General features: G+C 35.1%; 1 protein-coding gene across 9 annotated transcripts; it reads left to right on the forward strand.

The window, feature by feature from the left end:
- The first annotated feature begins 6,653 nt into the window (after window positions 1-6,653).
- On the forward strand, window positions 6,654-19,399 carry LOC126697920 (uncharacterized). Of its 9 annotated transcripts, XM_050395055.1 has the most exons (17): window positions 6,657-6,934; window positions 7,625-7,686; window positions 7,783-8,101; window positions 8,200-8,468; window positions 8,829-9,053; window positions 10,029-10,253; window positions 11,642-11,715; window positions 13,285-13,339; window positions 14,836-14,910; window positions 14,999-15,072; window positions 15,174-15,222; window positions 16,724-16,834; window positions 17,102-17,280; window positions 17,359-17,418; window positions 17,774-17,933; window positions 18,011-18,079; window positions 18,235-19,399. In XM_050395055.1, exons 2-17 carry the CDS (start codon window positions 7,681-7,683, stop codon window positions 18,370-18,372), a joined length of 2,088 nt encoding a protein of 695 aa, XP_050251012.1. In that variant the 5' UTR covers window positions 6,657-6,934; window positions 7,625-7,680; the 3' UTR covers window positions 18,373-19,399. The 9 variants fall into 9 exon arrangements, with proteins under 9 accessions (XP_050251015.1, XP_050251011.1, XP_050251014.1 ...); XM_050395054.1 differs by having other exon boundaries at window positions 6,655-6,934; window positions 7,625-8,083; XM_050395053.1 differs by having other exon boundaries at window positions 7,625-8,101.
- Window positions 19,400-21,019: the final 1,620 nt, after the last annotated feature.

The following is a 21,019-nucleotide window of genomic DNA, read 5'->3' on the forward strand; positions in this document are numbered from 1 at the left end:
CTAGAAAGTTAGCTGTGAAATTTTCTTCACCTTGCTCTGTGCGTGCGAAGGAGTAGCAAACCATCGCTTGTTAAATTCAATGTAGCATTTGAGGAGACAGGAGGGTTATCTGGTTTTGCAGTCCAGACATTAGTGTTATTTGGTTGAGTATGCAGCCATATTCCAATAGTGAAGCCTTTGCGGCCTTGTGGGTAGAAACCAAAGCGAAAAGGCCGTGTATACTTTTGTTGGCCCTTGTGTTTCTCTAAATCTTAACCAAAGGGGTTTTCTACGCTTAATCGACGACGGTTCCACGTTAATCATTTTGACGAATAAGTCTTACCCTACTAAGAAGGAAACTAGAATTGTATTCACACCACTTTTGGGGCAATAGTCGTGTGAGCAGCACCATGGAAAGATCGGTGATGCCTTCTATCTATTTCAGACTTGACAGTGTGGGGATGGCTTCTTGGCGAGATTGAGTTTTAGTGTTGGGTTTTGGGGAAGGAGAGGGTTTTAGAAAAAAAAATTTTGCGTTTATGTTTTTTTTTTTTTTTTGGTTTTAGAAAAGTTTTTATTTTTTTTATTTTATAAATATTGTGCTGATGTGGAAAATTGTGGGAGTTTCAGAGGCTTTGGTTATATATATATATATATATATATAGATTAGTAGCATGTGCGTGTGTTTTCCTTGCTAGACTATGGTATTAAGTAGTTATTGTTAGGAAAATTTTGACCCCCAATTAAACTAAAAGATCACCCAAGTAGATTAATTACGTTAATTATGCAAAGGTCCATTTAACATGTGAAGGGTAGACTTTCCTCTTTTCTCAGCAGTGATAGGCCAAGAACGTATTGACCCATTGTGATGAATTAATTGATTAATTAGCTAATTTTATTAATTAATCAAATTAACATGCAAACGCGTGGTAGCACAAACAAATCACCAATTAAACTAAGTATGTAGCGGAAAATAAATTGACACAGTGATTTGTTTACGAATGGGGAAAACCTATACGGGAAAAACCCCACCAGGTGATTTTAAAGTCACCATTCCCGAGAATCCACTATTATCAAAACAAGCGGTCACAAGTAAAAGAATTCCAGTACCTTATACCAACTTACAGTTGAACCCTTATCCCAATACCCAATTGGACTTGTTCTGTTGTGGCAATCTCTCTTTTTCAATGCACGGCTCCCAGTACGTGACTAACCAATTGTGCGGATCCCAGTACGCAACTTGATCACCAACTTGAGAAGGATGTTGACTGCAAAGTTCTTCAGTTCATCTAGACAATGAAGATTATGAAGTTGCTTGGTCACAAAACCCTACGGTGTACAAACATAGTAGCTTCTTTAATAGAAAGATGAACTAGGACAAATTCTGTCTCCGGTCACAATTTGCATGAACAAGACTTTGCTTCACACTTGTGCAACTTGTGTCACCTTTGACGGCCCTTAAAATAATCCTTATATATGTCTAGGGTTGTGAGAAAAGAAAGCCCAAACATATATCCACGGATTGGATGAAAATAGAATTGAAAAATTTGTTTTACATAAACCTCGACAGATACCTATTTGTCGAGCAGCTGTCGAGCCACGGGATTCAGATAGCTCTCTATGCCTCGATAGATGCTAGCTGTCAAGCTTTAATGAGCAACACTTTCACATTTGTTTCTTGGAAAGACTTACATGGTTTTAACACTTGAACTTGAAACCTTGTTTCTTGAAGCATTAAACCCATTCTAGATCTACCCAAATACAAGTAAAGTGCGTTTTGTCAAGGGATTAGCCAATTACATAAAAATAGTGACATATGTTCCTAACATGTGAATCACATATGTCCTAACAAGCAGATTCATGAGTTGTTTACTTGTGTCTTCAAAATAGATCTTCATTTCATCTTGGACATTAAGAAACTTTACAAAACAATTACATTAAAATGTGTTTTGACTCAGATTTCTCAACACAAACCTTTTAACAGTTATGATGTGCATTTTTTCTTTTTTGAAACATATAGTATTAAGGAGTTTCAAATCTTCCTCCATTGTCATTGATGAAAATCTGAAATGCAAACTTTTCGACTAGGCAGTTGCTACAGTAAGTATATAAATACCCGCAAGTTTATTTTTTATTTGATATGATACTTTTTTTCTTCTTTGTGAAATTGATTATAAAACATATGATTAATGTTGGAGAGAGAAATTAATAACACTTTTATTATACATAAATCATGACATGTCACCTCCTCAGTGGTTGTAAAACAATATATAAAAATAAAATAAAAATCCTATTAATTTTCAGAATTTGAGGAATATCAAGGTTAAGATTTTATTTTATATGTCTAACAATGTGTCACGTCATTTAAAATTATGGATCTATTTCTAATAGAGAGAATAGGTCAAGGACAATCCACTCTTACCCCTTCTATTTGTAGGTGCCCACCCCAACCAACTTCTTAATTTAGAATGACTACAAATGTTTTTTTAATTTTTAGTATGATAAAATTCAACCTCTTTTTTTTTATTGTCTATTGGTATAGCTTAAATGAATGCACCTTATAATTTTTACTTTATATGTATTTTATATTGAGAAACTTCAACCAAGATCCACATAACAAATATTGTACACTCATTATCCTTAAACTAAATATTGTGCTCAATAAGCTTGGGCAAATTTATAACTGAAACTAATACATCTTCTACATGTGTGAAATAGTTTGTAGAGATAGAGATGCAAAACAGTACTCCAAGTGCTGGACAACTTGTGTAAGGTTGAATTTATTCAACCATCTAATTGGCTTTATTCCGTGCCAAATTTGCTTGTAATTCAGCATTTAGTAACCCTATATTTAGGTGGGATTGTTGTAAGGGTAGTGAGTGAGATAGTGTGAAGATTGCTCAAGAGTGTGCAAGAAAACAGAGTGTCGCGGCTGGGACTCGCGGGTGGACTCGCGGCTTCAACCCGCCAGAAGATGCACACGTGCCAAGCATGCTGGAAGATGAACAGTCATGCTAGCTGGAGCACTACAGAAAAAAACAGGACAACTGGCCATACGGTTAACTCGCGACTGGATCTCGCGACTTGGTCAAGCCGCGAGGTCAAGCCGCGAGCCACCCCTGTTTTGGAAAAACCTGACGTTTCGCATTCCTCTTCACTCCAGTATAAATACCCTTTTAACCCACGATTGAAAGAGAGCCTCCAAAGAGAATTTTGAGAGAGAAACCCTAGAGAAAAACAAGATTGATTCATCCACAATCTTCACCTAAGAGACTCTTCAAATTCCTCTACTCTCTTCCTCTCCATTGATACATCCTTGAGAGGTTCTTGGCCAAATCCTTTTCTCACCATACCCATATCTGTGAGAAGATTTATTTGGTGCTTTGGGAAGCAGTTAGGAAGGAACCAATCTACATTGGTTGATGCTATGGTCAAGTAGCGGAATCCGGAAAGCTAGAAAAGAAAAAGGTTCGGCGCAACCTCGTTGGAGCAAGAAGCTTGGAGGGCTTAGGTACACTGGGTAGATTAGGCTTGGAGGGTCTATTGCTGTCCTTGTATCCCAACTACATTTTCTAGTGGATTATTGACCGCTTGGAGGGCGGCGGAGAGGTTTTTCGCCGAGGTCTTCGGTTTCCTCTTCGATAACACATCGTGTGTTGTCCTTGTGTTTGCATCTCTCTTCCCTTTATCTTTGCCTTTTATTTTCTGCTGTGGATGTGATTTATAATTGGCTTAGATTGATTTCCAATTCTGTTTATAGCTTATGTTCATTTTCCGCACACTAGTTGTTTGTCATAAAGCTTGAATTGGTTATTTTGTATTTGGGGGTCTAAACGTTCAAGGGTGTTTATACACGTTTTTGAACTTTCAACTTGATTGGAGTTTCATGGGCTATACGACTCCAGAAGTTGATCCTCATAATAAGATCAAATCCATGGACAACCGGCAAGCCCGCTTTCGATGTTAACAGGCCTAAGAATGAGAGGAATCTAGTGGAGTGGATCAAATCTTCTGTGTCTGGAGACGAAACCAAGCCGGCACAGATTATGGACCCCAACCTTATAGGCACATCTGGGTGTATAAAATCTGCTATGAGAGTTTTGACATTGTCTAGCAAGTGCATAGAGGAAGACCCAAAAAAGTGTCCCAGCATGAGTCAAGTTCTTAAGGAGAATGCTCCAATTGTGGAAGAATAAAAAAAAAAAAAAAGATTCTAATGAATTTGTTTTAATGGAGAGACAAGCAGAACGTGATGCTATGTTGTGTACTGGAGTTGCAGATGTAATAGTACACCTGATTGCGGCCTTACTTAGCGGATAGTCGTCATAGACTCATGACTCATGAGATGTGCAAGAGAATTTCAAACTCGTTGTATGATGCAAGTGTATGTTATTGCTTGTAACTATACTGCTATAACTCATTGTTGTGTGATGCAAATATATGTAATTGGTTGCAACTGTTACTGCTATTGTTAATTTGGGCAGTTTAAAGCCAAAAAGGGACATACTAATACATATATGAAACACTATAAACTTAAAAATAAATGATACGCAGAAAACACTTGTTTCATTTGCAATGGAAAACAAACTGTGCGTTTGGATTTGATCAATTTAATTTGTTTATCGTGTTTATTGTGTAAAAGTAAAGTTGTAATTTAGAAATATGTGATATTTTAAAGTATTTGTACATTCTGTTTTTGGTACTGCAAATTAGAGTTTGATGGGTTCAAGTAAGAAAGGTTTGGATGTTGTGTCTTTTAGGTGGATTAATTTTTTGTGGTGTTTGAGATTGGTGAGTGTATCAAGCTTAGGTTTTTTGTTGGGTTTAGAAGAGCAGAATTTCTTATGGAAAACCTAAACATGTGCATATGTTTGCTAAGAAAATGAGCCTTGTACAGGTGTTAGGTCCCTCAAGCAGGATTTCTCAATTATAACAAATTAATTCATGCAAAGCAAGAAATATTGCAGGAACCTCTTGACCAAGACCTCACAAATTAAGGTGTGTCAGGTATAGGGGAACTGGGAAGTACATGTGTAAGTGTAAGAGTAATGCTACATACACACATAAAAATTGACAATATTCTTCACACAAGTTGAGTTGGCAAGTTTTTATTGATTCTCATCTAAGCCTACACAAGTTGGCTGTCACATGTCTCAACTGTGGTATGTTTACTAAACCTGCACAAGTTGTCTATCACGTCTAACTAATTATTCTCGAATTAATATCAAGCAGGAACATTGGAAATGTCTGTTAGTATTAATCGGAAAAAGTCAGTTATGTTGATCATCTTACTAGATTGTTGTTTAACATGTTGATTGTCTTTTCTATCTGTAACTTTTTCTTCATGTCTTATCTTCTTGTTGCTGGAAAGATTATGGAAACAAACTATAATGTTAAATTAAAAATAAACATAACATATTAAGTAAAGAAGAATAAGTAAATATTTTATAAGAATTACATCTTAATCTCAATCTACTTAACGTTGGTAGCAGGTTCAGCACTGCAAATATTCATGCTTGCAAATTGTAGCTCAAGTTGGCCAATTTTGTCAGCATCTTCATCTACAATACAATATTTTAATATAACTTAATGTACCATGAAAGCAAATCAATAAAGAATTAAAATTGTATAATTATGACTATAAAAAAAATTAAATTACTTTCAAATTCCTATAGCCAACCTTTAGTACACAACGTAGCTTTCACATCCTCAAATAAAAGATGTGATCGATATGGAGTAAAATTATTTTTTCCCGTGCTAAAACTTGATTTAAAGGCGCAAGCTTTGGAGCCCTTTGTGGTTTGGAACTTTGGTCTGTCACGTTCCAACTTTCAACTTTCAGGTTTGTTTTATGCATTGTGGGCGTGGCTTTGGTTTTGGCTTTGGCTTTGGAGTCTTGGACAATGGATTACAACTAAGCTAGTATTGAATGAGATTTTTTTTTTTTTTTTTTTAAATGGTTGTCTTGACAGCCTTGAGCCTTGTGTTGTCTTGTCTCTCATGTCACTCATGTCCGTGATTTATTTGTGAGCTCTTATTGGTTGTGATGAAGGCATGAAGCTCAAACAGTCTTCAACCAAAAAAAAAAAAAAAAAAAAAAAATCAAATAGTCATTCTCTACAACAGTTTTACTTGTTTATATAATATGTTGACTATTAGTTTTGTTGCTTTGTGTTTTATGCACCTAGTATCATGACGTAGTTTAAATATTTTTTTAGCGAATTTTTTTTTAACGAGTCGGGTCACAGGTTATCTAGGTCGGGTCGGGTTAACTTGCAAAAAAAAAACGGGTCGGGTCACGGGTCAACCCGTTTTTGCTTTGGGTCAAAAAAATCGGGTTCGGGCCATGTCTAAATGGAGTATTAAGTATCAACTATGAGTGAGTTTCAATTAACTTAACCGGTAAAGTTTTTGATAGTTGAATAAAAGATCTGAAGTTCAATTCTTGCCTACACCAAAAACTGATTAATATCTTGGTTTGATGATAAAAAGTTATGGCAGATATAATCTACATAAATTAACGCATTGTTAGGTCCTTCTCAACCTTCTACCATAAAAGAATATGTTTAAGCTTCCAAGTAGGTTTTTTTTTTTTTTTTTTTCTTCATAAATTAAAACTCTATTAAAAAAAAAAAACTATGAAGGTCCAAAGTGCCACGTCAGCTTACGGCGGTTTCGATTTGATTCGGCGCCACTTTAAAAAAACGAAATTCAAGAAAAGCAGGCCTAAAGAGACGACAGTCCTGCCTTTGCGAACATTCTTTCCGTTACGATTCCGCATTCGTTACGATTCCGCATTCCGTTCCTGCCTTTGCCTTTGCCTACTTCGCACGCAGTCCATTTCTCAAAAATTTTATCCTCAAGCAAACCAAAACCCAAAACCAAAAAAAAAAAAAAAAAATCTTAGCTTCGTTCGATCCCACAACTTATTCCTCTGATTCTCAGACTCACGCAGGTACGTAAAGTTTCGTACTTTGTCTCTGCTTTTACATTACTTCTACCACAAATTCCTTTATTTTTATTTAATTTATTCAATTTTTTTTAATGGGGCTTGTTTGAATTTTAAGAAAAAGTTTGGAACTTTTTGAAACTGTGGAATTTATAAGGATTAGTTTTTTTTTTTTTTTTTTGTTTTTGTTTTTTTTTTTTTTTTTTTTTTTTTTTTTAGGGTTGTTGCAATTTGAGGGTGAATTTTTTTAGTTGAATTTGTTGTCTTTGTTTTGTTTTATTTGTTAGTTTAAGTTATTGAATTTAGAGTTTGAAAGTTTGATGATAAATTAATTCAGTGGTTTTGCTTTTTGGTTCTTAATTCAGTAGTTTGATTGAAAGTTTTCACTTTTGCACATATATGAAAGTTTATATTTCAGGTATAGTTTCATATTTGTGGGTTATGCATCAAAATTTTATAGAAATAATTTGATTGTGGATTAACTGTATTTCTCATATCTGGCATCTTTTTTTTTTTTTTTTTTTTTCCCTGTGGGTGAAGGTAATGTTATGTAGTTAGGTGTATCAGGAACTGTTACATTGAAGTTTGGCTAGTTTTGTTAATATTTGAGATTCTTTTAATTGGGTTATGCCTGTATGAAATTTTTAGTTTGGATGTTTCATTTTTTACTGTGACTAATTTATGTGTCTCACCCAGATATCAAAATCTTTTGGGCATAGAGATAAGGAAGCAACCTATAGTTATGCGTGCAAATGGCAACATATGATTATGATCCTGATGTTACTCGGTGGGGTCTCCATCATCTTACATATGATTATGATCCTGATGTTACTCGGTGGGGTCTCCATCATCTTACATATGATTATGATCCTGATGTTACTCGGTGGGGTCTCCATCATCTGCTAGATGTTTGCACTCTTACGAATAATGCTTCTTGTAGTGGTGTGACTCGATATGACCAAGATTTGAGTCGAGTTGAGTTTGTTAGAGAAGGTTATTGTGAGAAGGATAATGTGGAGAATGATGAGGCTATAGCACATGCGCTTCAAGAAGAATTTTTGCGGATTGATTGTTTAGAAGCTTCCGGAGTATCTAATGGTGGGCCAGAGCATTTGCAAGAATCGGTTCTTGCACAGAATTGTCTTGGTCCTTCGGGTAGACACTATAGTTATGGTAGTGGAAATTTTGGCGGTGGCTGCCTTTGTGATTATTGTTCATTTTGGTGTTATTTTCTGTTTTGCTTATTCGATAGATTGCGAACAAATATGTAGGGCATGCCAATGATCAGCAAGCAGCAAATGGACCTGGCATACAGATGGAGAATGCAGTTCCCTGTGGAATCATAATAGAGGAGGTGGGTGATCATAACAGAGTGGAAAATAATGTACAACCTGAAATTAAAATGTTCGCATCATGCTCTAAACCAGGAGGAGAAAAATCATCTTATGTGGATGATTTGTTTCATATAATCGATATAGCTGATGAGTCAAGTCTTGATGGTGAAGTAGGCAAACGATTGAATCAGATGGTTCCTGTTCCTGTAAGTATAGTATCTTATCTTCAGTTGTTCTGTTCACCTGTTTGGCAACATATATATTCAAGTTATAGATTATCATTGTCATCCTCTTCATTATTTGTGTGTGGAATCTGCTATATATTACAATAGGAGGATTGTATGGCTAGAAGTGGAATTGTCTGGCATGTCTTACGTTTAGTGGTTTGTCCTTTTAGAGAGAGAGAGAGAGAGAGAGAGAGAGAGAGAGAGAGAGAGAGAGAGCGATATTTAGCATTTTCAAGAAAATGAAGGTTTTGTATCCAGGGTGCTTAATTAAAGTCACAGTGAGAATGGGTGTGAATTTATTCTATTGTGGGTGTTTAGTTGCTTTGGATTTTCATACAGATGGAGAATGCAGTTCCCTGTGGAATCATAATAGAGGAGGTGGGTGATCATAATAGAGTGGAAAATGATGTACAACCTGAAATTAAAATGTTCGCATCATGCTCTAAACCAGGAGGAGAAAAACCATCTTATGTGGATGATTTGTTTCATATAATCGATATAGCTGATGAGTCTAGTCTTGATGATGAAGTAGGCAAACGATTGAATCAGATGGTTCCTGTTCCTGTAAGTATAGTATCTTATCTTCAGTTGTTCTGTTCACCTGTCTGGCAACATATATATTCAAGTTATAGATTATCATTGTCATCCTCTTCATTATTTGTGTGTGGAATCTGCTATATATTACAATAGGAGGATTGAATGGCTAGAAGTGGAATTGTTTGGCATGTCTTATGTTTGGTGGTTTGTCCTTTTAGAGAGAGAGAGAGAGAGAGAGAGAGAGAGAGAGAGAGAGAGAGAGAGAGAGAGAGAGAGAGAGAGAGAGAGAGAGAGAGAGAGAGAGAGCGATATTTAGCATTTTCAAGAAAATGAAGGTTTTGTATCCAGGGTGCTTAATTAAAGTCATACTGAGAATGAGAGTGAATTTATTCTATTGTGGGTGTTTAGTTGCTTTGGATTTTCATACAGATGGAGAATGTAGTTCCCTGTGGAATCATAATAAAGGAGGTGGGTGATCATAACAGAGTGGAAAATGATGTACAACCTGAAATTAAAATGTTCGCATCATGCTCTAAACTAGGAGGAGAAAAACCATCTTATGTGCATGATTTGTTTCATATAATCGATATAGCTGATGAGTCTAGTCTTGATGGTGAAGTAGGCAAACGATTGAATCAGATGGTTCCTGTTCCTGTAAGTATAGTATCTTATCTTCATTTGTTCTGTTCACCTGTCTGGCAACATATATATTCAAGTTATAGATTATCATTGTCATCATCTTCATTATTTGTGTGTGGAATCTGCTATATATTACAATAGGAGGATTGAATGGCTAGAAGTGGAATTGTCTGGCATGTCTTACGGTTAGTGGTTTGTCCTTTGAGAGAGAGAGAGAGAGAGAGAGAGAGAGAGAGAGAGATATATTTAGCATTTTCAAGAAAATGAAGGTTTTGTATCCAGGGTTCTTAATTAAAGTCACAGTGAGAATGGGTGTGAATTTATTCTATTGTGGGTGTTTATTTGCTTTGGATTTTCATACAGATGGAGAAGGCAGTTCCCTGTGGAATCAAAATAGAGGAGGTGGGTGATCATAACAGAGTGGAAAATGATGTACAACCTGAAATTAAAATGTTTGCATCATGCTCTAAACCAGGAGGAGAAAAACCATCTTATGTGCGTGATTTGTTTCATATAATCGATATAGCTGATGAGTCCAGTCTTGATGGTGAAGTAGGCAAACGATTGAATCAGATGGTTCCTGTTCCTGTAAGTATAGTATCTTATCTTTAGTTGTTCTGTTCACCTGTTTGGCAACATATATATTCAAGTTATAGATTATCATTGTCATCATCTTCATTATTTGTGTGTGGAATCTGCTATATATTACAATAGGAGGATTGAATGGCTAGAAGTGGAATTGTCTGGCATGTCTTACGTTTAGTGGTTTGCCCTTTTAGAGAGAGAGAGAGAGAGAGAGAGAGAGAGAGAGAGAGAGAGAGAGAGAGAGAGAGAGAGAGAGAGAGAGAGAGAGAGAGAGAGCGATATTTAGCATTTTCAAGAAAATGAAGGTTTTGTATCCAGGGTGCTTAATTAAAGTCATAGTGAGAATGGGTGTGAATTTATTCTATTGTGGGTGTTTACTAGCACGAGTGCGTTTCGGGACTCGAGTACGGGTGCGGGTGCAGGTGCGGGACTCGGCAATTTTTGAAAAAGTAGGGTGCGGGTGCGGGCGCGGCGGGACTCGACGATTAAAAAATTATTAAAAATATTTTTTTTTTTATATTTTCTATATATTTTTACTATTAAAATATTCTTAAAAAACACATTAATATACTTGATTCACAAAACAAAGAAAGAATAAGGCAAGAAACGCATCTGAGGTCAGAATTTCGGCCTCTCCGGTGATTTTCAAGGCTGATTTCGACCGATTCCGGCCTGTTTCGGCCGTATCGGTTGCCGGCCGATATTGACCGATATGGCCGATACGGCTCGATTCTGGCTGGATCAGCCCGGTTCGGCACGAATCGAAGCCGATTTGGCGCGAATCGAGCTGCTTCGGCGCGAATCGAGCCGAGTCGGCACGAATCTGAGAAGAAAAAAAAAAAAAAAACGCAGACGCGGCACCGACGCGTGGTCAACCGCGTTGGACGCTGCGTCCCGCGTCGCGCCACGTCGGACTCGGGTGCGGCACCCTCCCAGCCGCGTTCGTGCCTTCTAGGTGTTTAGTTGCTTTGGATTTTCAAACCTCTCCTAAGCTGTGATATTCTTGGCTGTCAATATTCACACATATTGAACATGATGCCATTGTAAAGCAGATTCCATAAATGATTTTTGAATAACTTTTATTATTGTAACATCAAGGAGAGTTGCAGTTCAGCTTAAAGTGGATCAGCGACATAGATCATCCTCTAGTTTTTTTAGGGGTGCTGTTGGGAATAGAATGGATATATATACTTGTCCAAAATCTCTTGTGAGTCAAATCCTTTTAAATTACAGACTATCTTCATTACAACTTCAATTTGACTTCAATTTCTTTGAAACAAATATGGTTACTTTTGAGCAGATAGATCCACTTTCTTAATTTCTTGTCCAGGCTGTGGCTATTGACATTTAAACTATACAGCAATTGATGCTCTCTCATTTACGTTTTGCAGCATGTTCCTAAGACTATTGAGAAAATACCTACAGCTGATGAAGAAATATCAGATCATCAAAGGCTGCTAGAGAGGTCTTCTGTCATTTTTTCTTGTCTTGCTATGCTTAGTATTTTTTTGAGTTTTGAGCAGTCCAGGTTGTTATATGCTTATAAATTATATTACTAAAAAGAATAATTACTGAAAATATTACAACTATTAAAACAGTCTTTTACTTCATAATTGATCAAAAGCACTTGAATGATCCTTGAGCTGCCAGTCTTAACATTTTTGATTTATGTACTGAGAACTGAAATTTTCCACTTGCGCAGAATGAAGGGGAACTTGAATTATGAACAAAGAGCATAAATAGTAAATAGGGTACTAAAATTTGAAATTATTATATCAGGATTGAATTTGTATTGAACATGGTTTAGGGGTCATTTTGAAATTTTAAGATGGACAGGATTTTGAAGTTCATGTTGTGGAACTTTGTGGAGAAAGTGGTTATCATATTACATATCAAAAAAAGAAAGGGTTATTGTTTGAAATTTACTAGTCGTTTGGTCCGGAGTAATCTTTTAAGATTTCCAAGCATTCCCGTGTTTGGTTACAAATAGTTCTAGGTAATCTAGATACCTACAAGCATCTGGAAGGGTGGTTTGTGGATACCCTCTTAAAAAGGTGGGTAACACATTCCCATGCTTTGGAAGGCTCTATTTTATAAAGAGATATAATTATATCCTCAATTTCATACCATTTGACTAACTAAAATTTTACTGTCTCTATTAAAGTAATTATGCTACATATTCAACTTCTTTTTTGGTTGATGTTATGGTTATATTCACCTTTAATTTTTTTATAAATTTATCTCCTATTTGGAATTTTTTTTTGTCTTTTAAGAAAATAAATAATTTTGATTGACAAGGCAAGACATCCTTGAAAACCATTTAAAAAAAAAAAAAACTGAAATAATTCTTATTATTATTTTAGGAGATTTGAGCTAATTAATGGTTCATATTGTTATTCTCATTATATTTTTTGTATAAGCCATGTAAAAGTGATGGGTAATACACGTGTGACACATTGTATTTATAAATCTGAGGATAATTTGGGAAGAATAAATCATTCTTATAAAACTTTTGTAAATAAACCAAATCTGTGATCTCACATTCTCAACAATCTTAATATTCCTAATCAAACCAAACATGAGCAACTTACTTTCTTGGGCATTGAGGTTCCCCAACATCATATTCCCAAGAATCTAAATGCCGGTGGCATATTTGATTTCTCGAACCAACACCTACATTAGGGTGGCTTTGGAATTTATAAGAGGGGCAGGGAAAAAGAGAAGGGTTTGGAAGGGTACAGTATTTCTGATTATAGCATAAATGTAATGAATATAAGCTTAGAGTCATCTTTAGTTTAATAAATCCAAGATCTTCATTTTGTATGTGTTTCTCATACACTATTGACATGGCTACGAATGAGGTTTTTGTGATGGCCTTGGTGACAAAATTTTTTAAATGCATTTTTCTTGTCAAGTTCTTACATTTTTATAAGTTATTACTTTAGTGTGTGACCTTTCTTTTTGGGTATTTATATTAATTGAAAATTCATTCAAATTACTGCATATCTAATATTAAGATATTTGGTCTTTTCAGGCTGCAGTTATATGAGCTGGTTGAGCTTAAGGTTCAAGGAGATGGTAACTGCCAGGTTGGTTCCCACCCCCCCACAACACATGCACACGCACAAAAATATTTCGGCATAAATGCTTATGCTTGGAAATGGAAACGATAGGTTCTATGATATTGTTCAGTGGTGAAAAATAGTGTTGGTTTATTGCTTATTTATTTATTTATTTTGGGTGGGATGAGGGTGAAGAAAAAGAAGTTTAATTTATAATATTTATATGCCTGCACATTGTATCTCAGTTATCCCTTTTTATGGGCTTGTTATGAGTATCACCTGCAGTGCACTCTTGGATGTTAGTTGGTGGTCATAGTATTTATTCTCTTTTGAGTCTGGCCTTAGAAGCAATTCATTGCACCGTAAAAAATTCAACCTTAATTTTCATGAAAATGATTTATGTAAATTCAATTCAATTTCAAAGTGGATCCAAATAAGTTGGAATTTAATGGACCTCATGAATCATGTATAGCAGATTCCTTGAATTGTCATTTGCTAATATTCTGGGATGGCTGATATGCGGAGCTTATATGTTAAGTAATAGGCATCCAATGAAGGCAACAAACCTTTATCTGGATCTTCTTCTATAACTACTTTTTAAATGCCTTATTTGAATAGATGATAGGTTGGGGTGGTTTCCTTTGCCAGATACAGTTGGTGTCCAAGTCATGTGTAGATATACTTGACATATGTGTACTTGTTAAATTTTAATGGTCATTAACTGCAGGTAACATGTGTCTTTTTCTTCTCTAATTTGTATAAATTCCTCATTTGAGTTGCAAATGAAATTGTCCGATAGCTCATTCTTTGTGGTCGTATATACTTCGGTTGTTTGGGATCGACTGGGTCATGCCAGGTTTAGTTGTGGACTTATTATTTTGTTGGTATCATTGACTTGGGAAACATGGTTCTGATATTTGGAATTTAGTCCTAGGCTGTTTAATGTGGACTATTTAGACTGAACGGAATTAGCAGTCTTTTGAAGATAAGGGGAAAACTGTGGTTCAGTTATTAGATTTATGCCAACGGACCCTCTTTGATTGGTCTCGGTGTTGGGGTTTCTCGAATTGTTCCACCCCTATGGATTTTCTTTCGTCTATTAGAATAACTTAGTGGCTGCTTGTGTCTATTTGTTTTCCATATTGTTTTTTTTTTTTCACTATTGTGAACTCTTTGTATTTTTCTTACTTTTCCTTGATTAATAATATTTTCTTCTTACTTATCAAAAAAAAAAATGACATCAAATTATTTGATAATTAACCATTGACTTAAGAAGCTTTGTTTCTTTTTAAATCCTTGTGTAAAATTCATCATTCATGATTTTTGAGTGAGAAAGGTCCAGATTGCTGATGTATGCTATCTATATTGCAAGTGAATTGCTTGAAGTTATACAAAACTTATACAATGATCAATGAAAGTGGACTGTTATGTATTAATATTTGTGATGCTTGATAATAATTATTGGCATTACTTCTTGATGTTATATATTTGAAAGACATTTTATTAGTTCTATATTTTCCCAGTTTCGTGCTTTATCTGATCAACTGTATCGTTCTCCTGACCACCACGCTTCTGAAAGAGAACAGATTACTCAACAGGTTGGTTGCATTTGATCTGTTCTTATTTTAAGATGTCAAAAGTTAATTATTTATTTGAAGTGTCATAATTTTTGTTTGTTGTCATCAGCTTAAGTATCACCCGGAAATGTACGGGGGTTATGTCCTCACGGCTTACAATGACTATTTGAAGAAAATGAGCAAGTATTGTGCTATTGTCTGTTTTAATGGTATTTTATTCACAAAATTATTAATATTACAATATTTCTCATGCTTATATGCCTTTTTTTGGGTTCATGAACTAGGAGTGGCGAATGGGGTGATCATGTGACATTGCAGGCTACTACAGATTGGGTATGAGGAACTATAAGACTTTCCTATTTCCCCCTTTACTTTCTGCAAGCTTTGGTGATTTAGGAAACAATTTTTAACGTTTTCATCGATACTTCTATTACCTGATTGCCTAAACTTTATTGAACTTGAAGGAATTTCTTATACCAAATTGATGCAAACCTAATTTTGACTCCTTTTCATATGTCTCCTTCTCATATTAGATATATATATATATTTTTTTTGAAATAGGATTTTTTTTTTAAAGATAATGGAGATATAATCTTTCATAGATCTAAAAAATTATTGTGTCATACGTTTAAAATCCCACCACACCCCCACCCAATAAAGAATTATATCTAATTTTAAATAACTTAAACACCCTATACAACCTCTTCCGATATGCATGAGAAAACAAAATTATATTGTAAATATCCTTTAAAAAAAAATGAAAATGAGAAAGAATCCTAATACAACAGCAAATAGTCAACAGCTAGAAAGCAAGCTAGGTATAATTTTTTTTTTTTCCCAAAACTAGTATACATTTAAATACTTATTATGTTTCTATTGAATAATATATATATATATATATATAAAATCATAGATTATCACGTTGATTTTTGAGAAAAATCGATTTCATTAACTAATAAAAACAACAACATTCTCCTCATGAACTACTCAAAAAAAAAAAAAAAAAAAAACAAGAGAAAGAGACTAAGAGAGTGTTTATTAGTTATTACAAGAGCCAAAATACCTATATACAACAATATATTTAGCAAGGACATAAATAACTTAATTAGCATATGACATAATCTAGCTAAAATATAAACTAAACAAAAGTATAGATTATCATATTGATTGGATGGTATCTATTCTCTCTCATTGTCTCACACATAAGAATGACTCTCATTAGTGGGTTTCAGTTTGTTCAACTGGTAAAGTTTCTGATGGTTAAATAAGAGATCTGGAGTTTAATTCCCACCTACGCTAAAAACTGATTGGTGTTTTGGTATGATAAAGAGTTATCATCAAAAGCTGCCATAAGTTGAAACTCTCTTTAAAAAAAAAAAAAAGAATGACTCCCATTAAGATCCAACTCCAATAGCTCATTAATTTTTTCAAGCCCACTAGGTAAAAAAGAGAAATGTCATGTTTATAATATTTTCACAACAAATTATAAGTGGCAGGTTGTTATACGTTGTTATTGATGGGTAAAAAAGTAATTTCAGTGATAAATTTAAATTACAACCAATAATTTATTATAAAAATATTGTGAAATTGTTATGAGTGTAATACTTTTGGATAAAAAGTGGTTGAGGACTTGGCCCTAATAATTTCATAACAATTAAAAGTGTTCGTTACTCATCTTAAAAGACACAGCAACATTGTTGACCAATGATTTAAACCCGATGGGCGCTTACAATAAAAGATCCTGTCACAACATATATGTATAACTTGTTGCATATAATGCATAGAACTGTAATGGAAGAAAGTAACAAATATTCTCAAATTGCCTATTTTGTAGGGTTTATTGGCCTTTTATGGTCTTTCTCTTCCTCATACCCTAGTCCAACTTACTGCTGGGGTCCCAACATCATTGCCTGCAGGAGTAAAGTATGAATTTCAGACATTTCCGGTAAGAACCACTCTCTTTTCAGACTCAATGTATGTTACCATAATCAAGTCATAAAGCTGGGTTTGATATAATGAATCACTATAGATACAATATTTTTCACTACTTACCGAGGTGGCAAGTTGTAAATTGTAATTGACTTTCACATGTGTCCATCACTGACATCATTTTATTGTCTAGTATTAACAACTTGCCACCTCAATAGTTGTGAAAAATGACATTAATTATGTCTATAAACTTATTGATAATGAATTATTGGAATGAAACTAGGTTGATTCAAGAGCTATAGCAGATGGAGATGGGATGACAGTGTATACAGTCCCAAGGGAGCCATCTTGTGTTCCTATAGAAGTACAAGTAGCAGCTGTCCAAAGATCACAAGCGTGTGTTGAGAAAAATTATACAAAAGCATTTGCAATTCACAAAAAAATTATTGAGTCTGGATATCGGTTAGTCATCTACTAGGCATAGGCCTTGATTCCAATTTTGATTCAATATTATAGTTTGTTATTGTTTTCTTCCACTAGGATACTCGATTTTCAGAACAATAAGGAAACCCTTGCTCGAAAGTATCGAATTCGACTAAGGTAAAATTATAGTAGGATTCAAGTAGCTAAATCTTTTAGTTTTTTGGTTAATTGCAATTTGCCCCCCTAAATTATGGGGTCAAATTCAATCCCCCATTATCTGTGAAATCGAACAAGTTTCCAATGATTAATTGGTGATTGACAAAATATCCCTCGCAGTTAATAATTTCCATCAATTTCAAAATTTTAAGGAAAAAAAAAAAAATTGAAATCAAACAATTTCCACATAGAGAATTGAACTATGGAATTGAACTTCACCCCATAGTTTAAGAGGACAAAGTGCAATTAATCTCTTTATTTATTTATTAGTTTTTTATTTTTTATATAGAATCAGTTGTTAATAGCTTCTGAACAGGGGAATAGATGCACCAGAGAATCAAATGCCATATGGGAAAGAAGCAAAGGAGGAGCTGACAAAGATTGTGCAAGGAAAGTGCTTGCGAGTCCTTGTTTATGGGGAAGATCAATATGGCCGTTGCGTAGCTGACATATATTGCGATGGCAAATTTGTTCAGGTGCTATTTCTCTGAACATTGGTTTCTTTTGTGTTTGTTAACGCTAAGCTAACTTATCCCTCTTTTGTCATTGCCAGGAATTAATGCTTAAGAAAGGTTTTGCATGGCACTATGCAACCTATGACCAACGCCTAGAACTTGCAAGAGTAAGAAATTACCTTCACTTCATTCTTGTACTTTCTCCATGTTATGCCTCTTTAATCTAACACTATGTTTGTGAGTTTTCAATAACAATAAAAGGTAAAGATAAGACTTACTGACAAGAATTGTAAATCTCTATGTTTATGAATTATGATACCAGTGGGAAAAAGAGGCTCGAGCCACAAGAGTTGGCCTCTGGGCTTCATCGAATCCTGAGAAGCCATGGGAATGGAGAAAGAAGAATAAGAAGAAAGGACAAAAGAGAATAAGGAGAAAGGACAAAAGCGAAGGTAGATGACATTTTCCAAATGGGAAGGAAAGTGAGACCTCCTTGTGACTAATTATCTTATTTGTTCCAAGGCAACCCGAGTTTTATACTAGCTAAGAAGTTGGCAGCTTTGAAGTTGGATCTAAAAAAGTGGAACGAAGCAGAGTTTGGTAATGTCACTATTAAAAAACAGCATCTTTGGAACAAGTTGAATGATTTGGATGTGAGAGAGGAGACTCAACCTTTAACAGTTGAGGAAAAGTTAGAACAAACTGATCTCCGTACCGAGATTGAAAAGCTTACTCTTTTAGAAGAGGTTAGTTGGAGGCAGAAGTCTAGGGTGTTGCATTTGAGGGAGGGAGATGCTAATACTAAATTTTTCCATAGAATGGCTAATTCCCATAGAAGAAATAATGGTATTGAGAGCCTTATGGTTGATGGAATCTTGTCTTCAGATCAAGGTATGATTGCTGATTGTATTACTCAATTCTTTATGAAATTATACTCTGAGGTGCAAGTTGATAGACCGTTTCCAGAAGTCTTGGTATTTCCTAGGATTTCTGGTGATAATGCAGATTGGCTAGATAAACCCTTCGAAGAGGTAGAAATTTTTGAGGTCATACAGAATTTTAATGGTGATAAATCGCCTGGACTTGATGGGTTTCCAATGGCTTTCTTCCAAGCTTGCTGGGGTATTCTCAAAACTGATCTTATGGCTGTTTTTCATGATTTTTTTTGCTAAAGGTTAGTTTGAGAAGAGTTTGAATGCAACTTTCATCACCCTCATACCTAAAAAAAATGAAGCAATTGAAGTTAAGGATTTTCGCCCCATTAGTCTTGTTGGGGGGGGGGGGGGGGGTGGGGGTTATAAAATCATTGCTAAGGTCTTAGCCAACAGACTTTGCACAGTCATGGAAGATATAATTTCAGCTTCACAGAATGCTTTTGTGAGGAACCGGCAAATTCTTGACCTTGTACTTATTGCTAATGAATGCCTTGATAGTAGATTGAAAACTGGGTTGCCGGATAACTTCTGAACGGTAAGGAATTTTTAGAAGTGGCCTGAATATTTTAGAAAGAAAACAATCAAATTTTGGGTAAAAAAAAATGTTTGTGGCTAGTTATTCACGACACGTAATCGCTTTGGAAATGTGTTGAAAAGTGACCTTTGGTCACCGTTTCGACAATAACTTTTGAACGGTAAGGAATTTTTAGACGTGGCCCGAATGTTTTAGGAAGAAGACAATCGGAGCTTCAATTTGAACAAAAATTTTTTATGTTTTCGTAGGAAATCAAGAGAGTCATTGTACTTTGAATCTGTCCCACCAAGTTCCCCAAAATACGGATTCCAATTATCTGCCGATAGAGGGGCGTAACAACAGAAGTTCAACGATTTGATCATGAATTTGGCCTGGAAATATTTTTCCTATATCCCGAGATCAAAAATCTTTTAATCAAATTTTGGGTAAAAAAAATGTTTGTGGCTTGTTATTCACGACACGTAATCGCTTTGGAAATGTGTTGAAAAGTGACCTTTGGTCACCGTTTCGACAATAACTTTTGAACGGTAAGGAATTTTTAGACGTGGCCTGGATGTTTTAGAGAGAACACAATCGGAGTTTCAATTTGAACACAAATTTTTTATGTTTTCGATGGAAATCGAGACACTTGTTGTACTTTGAATCTGTCCAACCAAGTTCTCCAAAATACGGATTCCAATTATGTGCCGATGGAGGGGCGTAAGAATGAAAGTTCAACGATTTGATCATGAGATTGGCCTGGAAATATTTTTCCTATATCCTGAGATCAAAAATCTTGAAACCAAATTTTGGGTAAAAAAAATGTTTATGGCTTGTTATTCACGACACGTAATCGCTTTGGAAATGTGTTGAAAAGTGACCTTTGGTCACCGTTTCGACAACAACTTTTGAACGGTAAGGAATTTTTAGACGTAGCCTGAATGTTTTAGAAAGAACACAATCGGAGCTTCAATTTGAACACAAATTTTTTATGTTTTCGTAGGAAATCGAGAGAGTAATTGTACTTTGAATCTGTCCCACCACGTTCCCCAAAATACGGATTCCAAGTATCTGCCGATAGTGGGGCGTAAGAATGGAAGTTCAACGATTTGATCATGAATTTGGCTTAGAAATATTTTTCCTATATCCCGAGATCAATAATCTTGAAATCAAATTTTGGGTAAAAAAAATGTTTGTGGTTAGTTATTCACGACACGTTATCGCTTTGGGAATGTGTTGAAAAGTGACCTTTGGTCACCGTTTCGACAATAACTTTTGAACGGTATGGAATTTTTAGACGTGGCCTTCATGTTTTAGAAAGAACACAATCGGAGCTTCAATTTGAACACAAATTTTTTATATTTTCGATGGAAATCGAGAGAGTTATTTTACTTTGAATCTGTCCCACCAAGTTCACCAAAATACGGATTCCAATTATCTGCCGATAGTGGGGCGAAAAAATGGAAGTTCAACGATTTGATCACGAATTTCGCTTGCAAATATTTTTCCTATATCCCGAGATCAATAATCTTGAAATCAAATTTTGGGTAAAAAAAATGTTTGTGATTAGTTATTCACGACACGTAATCGCTTTGGAAATGTGTTGAAAAGTGACCTTTGGTCACCGTTTCGACAATAACTGTTGAAAGGTATGGAAT

The sequence above is a fragment of the Quercus robur genome, chromosome 8 (genome assembly GCF_932294415.1).
Source record: "Quercus robur chromosome 8, dhQueRobu3.1, whole genome shotgun sequence".
In the NCBI taxonomy this organism is placed as follows: Eukaryota; Viridiplantae; Streptophyta; class Magnoliopsida; order Fagales; family Fagaceae; genus Quercus; species Quercus robur.